This window comes from Chinchilla lanigera, unplaced genomic scaffold, assembly GCF_000276665.1.
Source record: "Chinchilla lanigera isolate Chin_1 unplaced genomic scaffold, ChiLan1.0 scaffold00013, whole genome shotgun sequence".
In the NCBI taxonomy this organism is placed as follows: Eukaryota; Metazoa; Chordata; class Mammalia; order Rodentia; family Chinchillidae; genus Chinchilla; species Chinchilla lanigera.
The window spans coordinates 20,922,521-20,933,576 of NW_004955414.1; the positions used below are offsets into that span (position 1 = coordinate 20,922,521).

General features: G+C 35.6%; 1 protein-coding gene across 1 annotated transcript; it reads right to left on the bottom strand.

Moving 5' to 3' along the window:
• Nucleotides 1-6,284: 6,284 nt before the first annotated feature.
• LOC102003647 (olfactory receptor 51G2-like) lies at nucleotides 6,285-7,220 on the bottom strand. The gene has a single exon (XM_005380487.1). The coding sequence runs from the start codon at nucleotides 7,218-7,220 to the stop codon at nucleotides 6,285-6,287; it is 936 nt and encodes a 311-aa protein (XP_005380544.1).
• Nucleotides 7,221-11,056: the final 3,836 nt, after the last annotated feature.

Consider the following 11,056-nt stretch of genomic DNA (forward strand, 5'->3'; position numbering starts at 1 on the left):
GCCGTTGGTGCAGTGCATACTAACTCCATGTAACAACATCCCTAAGGGGGACAGGAGTAGAACTGTATGTCTCAGAAAGCAACTAATTCAATTGTGATACTTAATCTCTTAAGCGATGAAGGGAATTTACCTTCCTGAAATGCCATTTGCACATACTGGGGAAGTGTGAATCTTCACTCAAGAATTTGGTCTCTAAATATTAGCTATATTAAATCATTCCAGTGTTTTCATGTCTGATAAAATAAGCCATCTGGATATTTCCTTTAATCTCAGAGTCTTAGAATTATTTTTGTATGGTTAATATTTAGTCACTTAATATTTTATATGGAGTAGTTATACAATGCTGACATTGACCTGTAGGTGGAGAAGAGACCCACATTGCAAAATGTTCCCTGTTGCTCAGATATAAATGCTAAAGGAACAGGAGCTAAAAAGAAATGGAAGGGCAAGCAACCTCTTTTGATAAAGGCCAGAGTTTGTTGGATGATCTTGATAATAACAAGGTACTTCATTCCTAGCTGTCTCATTAGCAGGAGCTCAGAGTAGATGGCAGTTTGGGTGAACAGTGCTTGGTCTTTAAAGAAGATTGTGTCATTTGCATGAATTATGGATTTATGAAAAAAACAACTGAACCTTTCTGAGACTTATATTGTGATATTACCCATACCTTGGCATCCAGAGCTTATTGTCTTAGACTTACAAATAAAGCATGACATAAATAAATTGTACTAATTTTCCAGTGATTGATGCAGAAGTGTTTTGTTTTTCAGAATGAATCTTGGGACCTATGATAAATATTGTCAGCCATTTAATTGATCACTTTAAAAAATTGATTTCTGAAGTCTCATGGGTGGCTATTCAGTGTTGTCTCTGTTACAGTGCTCTATGAGAATTGGGAATCCTGTTTATAGTTTTTCTCACTTATTTTCTTCATTCTTATTTTCATCCTTCTCTCTTTATTCACATACCAATTATTTATTAGTTTCCAAAATAAATTTTAAATAGGAGTTTGACTTACACTTAATCTTAGACTCCCAAAGTAACTATTAAGTGACTGTTAGATGAAAGAAAAGGGTCAGAGATTGCTTCCCAAAGCTAAAATTTATCTTATATTTTAACTTTACTTTTTACCCATATTAGTACACATTCACAGTGTATCATGATCACATTCACTGTGGGGAAGTGATACATATCCATAACACATCTTAAATAGCTTTACTTCCTCTTCTTCTCTCCTCCCTTATCCCTCTCTCTATCCCTTGGTCGGCTTCTAGAATATATCTTATGAAAGCAGCAGAGGTGCTGTATTTGTGTAACATGTGCCTTTTTGGCCTGAGAGATCCTCAAATACAATTAGACACCATGCCTGGGATATCCCATGACTTCCCTTGACTTGCATCCAGGTGAAAACAAGGCATGCTTTACTAACCTTGCCTAACGTATCTCCATCACTCACCAGTCTCCAGGACAAGGTCACAAGCTCTGTGCCTCCTGCCTGGAATGTAATGCCAAGTGAACAGGTTTATAAATCTTTGCTTCGGGATCTCCCTGGAGGCCCATATGCAACCTCTGTGGGATTGGCTATCAGAACAACAGTAAAAGTACTGTCCTAGACAGAGCTGTTTATGAGAATCATTGGAAGCCATTGCTAGGTATTCAGTTTAATGCACGGTATAAGCTTAGAACATGAAGCCAGTTGTGCTGCTTCTCCTCTGTCCCCAGGCTGATACCGTTTTACCTCCTGAGAGAAAAAAATCTCTCCCAAAACTCTAGCTTTGTTGACCCAAGAATATCTTGCATCACATGTAGAGTCCCAGACACAGAAGTCTTCTATATCCCCTCCCAATTTGTAAAAGCTCCATTTCCATTATTTTTCTTCAGCTCTTTTTTTAAAATCCCTTTTCCCTTCCTGCCCTTCCCCCTCCTTCATTCTCTTGTTCCCTCTCCTATTTGAAAAAGATCTTGCTGCTTCCTAATGTAGGAAAGGAAAGGCAGGGGACAAAAAAATACTTAAGTGGTGCTATGGGCATGTATAAGTTCTCCACAATGAAAGTGACCATTTTGTGCTAAAAGTTGTACTAATAAAATAATTTCTAAAGTGACATAAGAAAGAAATCTTCTATATCCTCCAAAAAAGCACTCATATTTTCTTAATTCAGATTTTTTTCTCAATTTAAGTAAATTTGTTTGAATTTGAACATGTATAGGACAATTTCTATGACTGAAAATAAATAATTTCCCATCTACATTTATTTCCCATTAATTTATCTTCATTACAGCAGCATATACCTTACTTTGAGTGGGATTCTCTTTTTTTTTTTTTTTTTTTTTTTTTTTTTTTTTTTTTTTTTTTTTTTTTTTTTTTTGGTTTTTCTCCGGTACCGGGAACTGAACTCACGACCTTGCACTTGCCAGGCAGGCGCTTTGCCGCTGAGCTAAATCCCCAGCCCATTGAGTGGGATTCTCCCTTGACTTTCTTTTACTGTCTTTGGGTTAGTTCTTCCTGCTTTCTTAGGTAGGGTTTTAAGGGTGGAGGATATTTTAAAGGATTCCCTGGTAGCAAATGGAAGGAGTTTGGATTTAGTTTTAACCTGTGTGATCTAAACTACAAATTTCAATTGCATAGGTGTGGAGCTTGACATGAATGACTTAGGAAATGAGAGGATAAGTTAGGAATGAGGCCAAAAATCATCCCCGGTAAGCAATGAACACACAGGCCACCTCAGGTGAGCAGTGAGTCACTAGTTCAGTGATCTTCTCAAAGGACTCTTACAATTAAGATAGATGGACACTCATGGCTGTTTTAACATTGCAAGAGCACTATAGAGTAACAGGGGGGAGAAAGAAAGCCTTAAGCTTTGTTCCTGTTTAAAATTCTTGGGCTTTCTGTATTTTTGAGAACAACTGCTCTAAAATTTTATTAATCAGTACACCAGTAAGGATTGAGCATTTGTGTTCTGAAGAGAAGGTCTTGAAAGGGGATCAGATAGATTATTTGTTACCTAAATTGCATATATACTACACGTCTTGGGCATTCTTGGCCTACAGAAAAAGTATTTTGATCTTTAGATACATTTTGGGCTGGTAGTCAAATAATCCTAGGACTGATATGAAAACTTTAGAACACTTTAATGTTTGCCATTTCTATCTGTTTTGAAAGCCTTTAGATTTCTTCAGGTAACTTTTTCCAAGCCATAGGTATAGCATTCCAACATGCTTATGCAATCCATTACAATTTTAAGTTGAAAAAAATATGTTAAAACTGTCCATGAAAAAAGTTTAAATAAAATAATTTTATATGTAAAAAAGAAAGTAAATGTAGAACACCTTAGCTACGTGCAAGCTTCTAATTATTTCTTCTTTTCTGCAACAGTCGTTTGAGCTGTGAACCTTGTAGAACAGCGGTGCCAACCTATCACATGTGTGCTGCAGCAGGTTCTTTGTGTCTTTGAAAGCTCTAAGAGCTTCACCGTCCTTCTTATAGACACATGAAAGATCCCTCTATCCAGGGAAGCCTGCTTGAGCTTTAGAGTCTGGGATTACTAAGGATACCTCATCACATACCTTCTATGGGATCAGATGTGCAGACTTTATACCAGACAACAGGTAGACACAGTAAATCTCATGTTTACAAAGTCTACTAGCCTAGTTTTTCCAGAGATTCTGCTTAAAGTATAGATGGTACCATCATTACTTACTACCTATTTTTATATCTAAAGCTGTAGTTCATCAACTCTGGCCAAAATGTATTGCCATGGCTACAAACACTAGTAAGAATTGAGTAAAACCCACTTGTGACATTAAATCATTACTGCTAAGTCTCTCCTGTCATTTCAGGAGCATATCATGGTCCCCAAATACTTGTTAGAAATGCATTCGTTCAGCATGTTTGAAATATGGTTAGCTTCTAATGTTTCCAAGAAAGAAAATATGATAACTCTACGCACATCCAGAAACGTACATTAAAAACAATGAAAGGGGGAAGGGGAAGATTATCAATAGGCTCAGCTGCATGTGGTTCTATTTAGAGATTTAGCTTGAGGTCTACAATTCAGTGATTCCACTTTACTTAAACAATGATGAAGTGAACAGAACAAAAGGAAAACTACAGGGGTGTTTAATTTTCTTCTGTATATTTTGTTTACTTGAAATACTTTAACACAATAGTAATAACAAAAAGAGATTATAGGTTAGAAGGCAAGGTAGGAAAGTCTCACTTGGCTTTAAAAGGCATTAACTAAATGGTGAATTTACTTTGATCTTTAAATAAATGAGATACACAAATCAGATTGATATTGGAAAGCACTTAGTGAAGAAATAAGTAAGTTTATGTCTACGAAGATGAAAAAGGGAATGTCATGAAGCACAGTTGACGCGGAAGAGTTGCCAGTGTTTGAAACTGAAGCTGTGACATCGCTAAGACTTTCGGCAATATATTGCTCACACTAAACCATCAAATGAGTTAGAGATCATGTATTTGTAATCATTCTTATCCAAAAAAATGTAATGTTAATCTTTATTTGAACTCAAAACTGTGGGTGTAAGAGTAAGATACACGCAGGCAGACATTTTCAGAGACGGCAAGAGGATCGTGGGGGGAAGCAAGGGTAGAAATGAGGGCCAAAAGGAAAGGTTAGGATATGCTCTATATATGCACCAGTTCCCCAGTATGAATGAACTATTGCACATACTGAACAAAATGGTGATAATGAAGAAGATAATTACAAAGATGGTAAAATTAATGACATTGATCATTATTGATTAGTAGAATTACATCTATGCCAAGGTATTCATCTAGAATTTGTTTTTGTCTGTGACCTACATTGAAAGGTAAGCCTTCTTTATGTTTTTTTTTTTTTTTTACAGCAAAACAGCACTGACTATAGAAAATCTCAAAGAAAAATTTACTAATAGGTAGCCTGAAGGGAGATCCACTGATAAATAGTAAATGAAGTCTTTTGATAAGTATGAGTAGAACTTATAGTAACATCTCAGTTCACGAATTTTTTGCATCTATTCATGAACTCTGCATCTCATGACAAATACGTCTACACCTGTCTTCTCCAGCATGAACACGAAATGTCTATCTCCCTAGAATCATTGAATGGATTAAGTTCATAAACCTAGGTAGCACTGTAATGGGAAAACCGTACTAAATGTAGCACATAGGAAAATCAAAGCAGGGAAAGGTGCAGGTGCATATATTCAAACTGATACCTTGTATAGATATCGTAAGGTGAAATGTATTGAACATGTCACGTTTCACCGAGATGTTTTAAATGCAGCCACATATTATTGTACTAAATTAAGCCTTAAACTACCTAATTACTATATCATTTAAGCCATGTAATTAAGGAGATAATTGTCAGCATGATCTTGAGAAGGTGCTTAATCTCTATTGCACATAAGATTTTTTTGTAGAATGAACGATAATCTTTGACTTTTATAAGTACCAAGAATTTCACTTTCCTATTATTTCATTATGACACTTTATTTTCTTTTTCATAAAATAACATACAAAAAAGAATTTTACTTCCACAACTGCAAAAATTGAAGGATCTAAGAACAGGTCAAAGATGATATCATTACACTTACTCATGGGTAAGAAAAGACAAGTAAGTAAATTATTTGGCTTTATACTCACTTAAGAAATGATTGTTATATTCTCTGAGCCTTAGCATCAGCCATACCAATAACTAAACACTTCTTAAAATTTGGCTTCCATAAATGATTTTATAAGAACTAGTTATCTCAGTGTTATTTCATCCAACGGAATAAGAAAGTACTAACCTTACTCAGTACAACTATTCTATATCTATGCTTCCTTAGAAATGACAAGTTATTTGATATAATAAACTACAAAAAGATGAATGAAGTGAGCTTTCATATATACAAAAGCCATGTAAATATTGATGTAATGAATGGGGAGTTGTTGAATTTAAATGAATCCATCTACTTTAAAAATCTAATGAATAAATTCATCATTAAAAAGCTAAGGACAATGTCTTGGTGATGTTTTGTAAAATAAAGTGAGATTGAAAATAACATCACAAATAAAAATCAAATGCACATGATAAATTTTAACAATAGTTAAGGATGAAAGAAAATATCACATCTTATGCAATTTGGAAGACTATGTACCAGGAACTATTCACCTGGTAGAGATACATTTTCTATATCAATGTAGAGATACATGTAAGACCACATTTCAGAGAGCATATCAGAATTAGGATTAAATTCATTTAATAACATTTAGTTATAAATATGATGAGATTTTTCTAGCCCTATTTAAAGGAGAGTTTCAAGATTTTATCTCGCATCTGTTTAGTTTTCAGGACATACACAATGGGGTTCATCACAGGAGGAATGAGGAAGTGCATGTTGGCCAGGGTCACGTAGATGTGGGAGGGAAGCCTTGGGCCAAAGCGATGCAGCATGGACAGGCAGATCATGGGTGTGAAGAAGAGGGCCACGGCACACAGGTGGGAGATGCAGGTGTTGAGAGCCTTGAGGCGCCCACCATGGGATGCAATGCTCAGCACAGTTTTCAGAATCAGCACATAAGAAAGGAGAATGAGGAGGAAGTCAAGTCCCATGGTGGACAGCAGCACAAATAGTCCATATATGCTATTGATTCTGGTATTGGAGCAGGAGAGCTTTATGATGTCAGGATGCAGGCAGTAGGAATGAGAAAGTGCGTTGGAGTGACAGAAGCACAGCCTCTTCAAAAGAATGGGAGCAGGAATCTGTACTGTCAAAGTTCGAACCACAATAGTCAAACCTATCTTAGCAATCACCCTGTGAGTGAGGATGGAGGAATAGTGCAGTGGACGAGAAATGGCCACATAGCGGTCAAAAGCCATGGCCAGAATAACAGCAGACTCAACATCCTGGAAGGTGTGAATAAAGAACATTTGAGAGAAGCAAGCAGGGAAAGTCAGCTCTCGCACATCCAGCCAGAAGATGCGCAGCAAGGTCGGGAAGGTGGAGAGTGACAGGCCCAGATCAGAGGCAGCCAGCATGGCCAGGAAGAGGTACATAGGCACATGGAGGGTGTGCTCCCTCCAGATAACTGTCATGATGGTCACGTTGCCCACCAGGGTAATGAGGAACATGGCACAGAAGGGTATGGAGATGCCAGTGTGTGCAGCCTCCAGCCCTGGGATGCCTGCGACCAGGAAGCTGGAGAAGATGCAGTTTGTGCTGTTAAGAAGGATCATGATGCCAGAGAAGCACGAATTTCCTAAAATAAAGAACCCAAGCATTCATATTTGATTTGAGCTTTCAGTTTGACAACTCATCATGTTTCTCATTTCAAACTGATTATATGTTTTTAATATGAGATTAAATACCGTGTTCTACTATATAGCTTCAGAGTTTCTGCATTAAGTAACAGAAGTTTCCTCATCAATGTGCCTTGATAATGTAGCCTATCTATAGCAATAAAAATATTTTTAAAACTCAATATTTAATATACCTGTCATCCTAGTGCCATAGTGATATTGAAAATGAAAAATCAAACGAAATAGTGTGCCAGTAAATACTGCCACTCTCACTTAGCCATACTTTTGCTTGTCCCAGTTTTAGTTATTCATGGCCAACTGTGGTCTGTGCATAGTCAATGAATAATTCTAGAGATAGCAATTCATAAATTTGAGATACTCACCATTTGCAGTAGCCTTGCATCTCCTGTCTTCCTGCCCTATTGGTCCTGCAAACATTAGTGACCTTGTAGTTCACCACATTAAGTTGCACATATGCCCACTAGTAATTCACACACTGAGTTATCAGAACCACCTTTATGACTTAGCATTGCTGTGTTCACGTACTTATTTTTTTATCATGGCCATGGTGCAAGAATAGTGATGGTGGCAATTTGGATTTGCTAATGAAAAACTATGTGGGTTTCCTTAAATTTAAATGTTTGAAATGTTTATGCAATCAAAAAAATTTTTAAAGCATAAGCAAAGATTTCTAAAATCTGTGAAAAGAACAATCAACATGAGATTGTGAAAAAGGAAAATGAATCTATGCTATTTTTGCTCTTACTCATAAAACTGCAAAATGTATGGCCAGAGTGCCCAGTAAGTGCTTAGTAAAAATGCAGAAAAGGTTTAATTGATCACAGCTATTTCTATCCAGGAAAAAATAGTATGCATGAGATTCATTACTATCTTTGATTCTTAGAATAGATCTCATGAAGGTAAGAGGGGACTACTATAAAGTTAACCCAAATTCATACCAGTTTTTGTAGCTATGGTAGTAGATCATAACCAGTGTATTTCTTATTATCTTGGTTTATAATGAGACCTAGTTCATGGGCTGGTTATAACATTCTATATTTTCTGCATGGCCTGAACACATAAATTATAATTATACGAGTAGGAATTTTTGTCAATTTTATATTATTCTTTTGTGTTGTTTGATGTAATAAAATTAATAATCACTATTGGAAAGCAAAATTATATTTTGGATATAGTTTTCATTTAATTCTTTAAACTTTTTGGCATATTTAAGACATAATTTTGTGATATGTAGAATTTTAAGTGAAGTTTTTCCATACATTTTATTTAGCATTGACTGTAACTACTTCTTTTCTAAAGTTGAACCCATGTTTTCAGTATAATTAGAAAATACCAAACACTAAATAGTGTGTCTAATACTCCTTTAAAAATTACATCCATGGGTCTGGGGATTTAGCTCAGCAGCAAAGCGCCTGCCTGGCAAGCGCAAGGTCGTGAGTTCGGTTCCTGATACGGGAGAAAAACCAAAAAAACCAAAAAAACAAAACAAAACAAAAAAAATTACATCCATGTGCTCTTTTTATTGCAGGACTAAATAATGCTAATGTACATTAATAATGTCTAGTGATAGTTTACAAATATAATTTAAGATGTATATGTGTGTATTATTAAGTACTTTCTACCTAAAGCAAGTGATGCCAATTACATTGATTTAATTCAATATAAACATTATTTGTTCAGTCACACAGTAAATAAATATTTTTCTCTATCTGCCTGACATGAATTATGCTTAATATCATAGCAAAGATTTAAACTAGTACAATTAGCTGCTTTTATTGTAGAAGTGAGCAATGTGCTGCACATTTCAGCACAATTACAATGTATGGGACACAAGGGTGTTTCCAAGTTTGGTGTTTTCAAACTCCTTTATTCAGATAAAATCAGCTTTAAATGCACTGGGTCTCCTGCCACAGGGAGTATGGTATATATTTTCTTCTTTTGAACCTGTTATCTTATTCTGCATTTCAACAAGTACATTGATAATTACATAACTCTTCATATCTATGTGCAGTTATCTTTGAAAATGTTGTGTACATGCTGTATACATTAATCATTCTAATCGTTCCCCTATCCTCAGTCATTAACGTCGGGCCTACTGTTATCAGGCCTTCTGGAGATCAGCAATCAAAACTTAATTCCTTGCCTAGGTCACACAAGCCCTAGCTGAGGCAGCCTGAGTATTTCCTAGCTAGTCCTACTCAAATCACACGTTAGTCTAATTTTTGGTCAGTGAAAAGTCTTAGAGGAAAACAACAGCAACAGAAGTTTTTAATTAAATTTCTTCACTGCCTGGTATTTAGGGTGAGAATAACAGGTATTCTGCCTACTTGTTTCTACTGTCACTTGGCAGTTTAATCAATTTTTCAAAATGTCAACTCATGTCAATTTGGATGAGACTTTCAGAAGAAATGAAAGATTCCTGCGTTTGTGTATACTATTGTAGGAAAAATAAGAAAATCAGTATTAGCCTCAGAAGCTCTGTTACCATTTGTTTAAAATATTGAGCTTTGGTGTAAGGACAGAAAATATTGCTTTGTGTACTCTCTGGTAAAATGACACCTGCTTAACCCAAATCATCCGATTTTTATGAATTAAGGACTGGTGCCAGTTTTCTCCCCCATGTCCTTTTCTCAATCATGGGTTTTTATGTATTTTAAGTATTCTTTATAAACATTTCCCCTTTTATTTATTTATTTAAGCTTATTTAGAGTCTACAGTCTTTGCTCCTTGAAGGATTTATGCTCAGGAATGAGGTCAAACCCTTGGTCATGTTTTAATTGGCAAGAACAGTTCTGTGTTTCTCCAGTCAAGGAAAATGTTCAGCTTCCTTCTTCACTAGGATCATATTATTTAGTTAAATATCTCAGGTTCTTGACAAAAGCGAACAAGGATGGTTGCTCAGAAGGAGACATCTTGTAAGCCCCTATGACTTTTTACATAATGAGATAAAGGTTTTGTACTCACTAATTTATACAAAGGACTTAGATGTTATTCCTGTTTCAGATGTAAGTAAGCCAGGTTTTCTCCCTCCCTTGGTATGTCAGTGCAGAGCTTTGCTAAAACGTAGCACAAGGAACTCTCTCTCCTTCTTGTGCAAAGTCAGGAATGCCTGTGAGCTGCTTTGAGCTTCCTTATTACTCTTGCACTTCTCTCTTGGTGATAAGGATCTCCTGGGAAGCCTCCTTCTCTTGTTGATCTGAAGTGTAAAGTTATTAATTGCTAAAAATGCTTCACAATGACCCAGCAATCAGTGTGATTTATTTGAAATTACTTACTAAATTTTTATGTCATGTCTACTCACTCTAAAGTCAATTTTTGAAAATATATTACCTGCATTTTAGAGTTGCTCTTGTTTAACATATTTTGGGAATTTTCAGAAGTTTATTGAATTACAGGCATATCTTTGAATTCTAGTATTGGTCTATTTGTAGTATATGTTTCAGATATGAAACAAAATATATGAACACATGCACATATCTATGTGTCCAGAAATATTTCTGGTTACATAGTTTCAAATAAAAATATGAGCATGATCTTTCAGGCTAGGCAAACCCACAAATTCATTTACCTTCTCCAGAGTGGTCAAAATGCAATGCATTCACCTAACAATGAGTTAGACTGCAGGTAGCAAAAAAAAAAAAACTTATAAAGATAGATCTTCAAAATATACAAACAATGTGTTTTTTGATAAATACTTGAGCGAGACTTCAGAAGAGAAATTATTAGAGTTTATGTTAAAGTACCAAAGATTA

What these genes read in the sequence shown, in the direction of transcription:
- LOC102003647 (XM_005380487.1), bottom strand. Translation starts at nt 7,220, where the DNA reads ATGATCCTTCTTAACAGCACAAACTGCATCTTCTCCAGCTTCCTGGTC.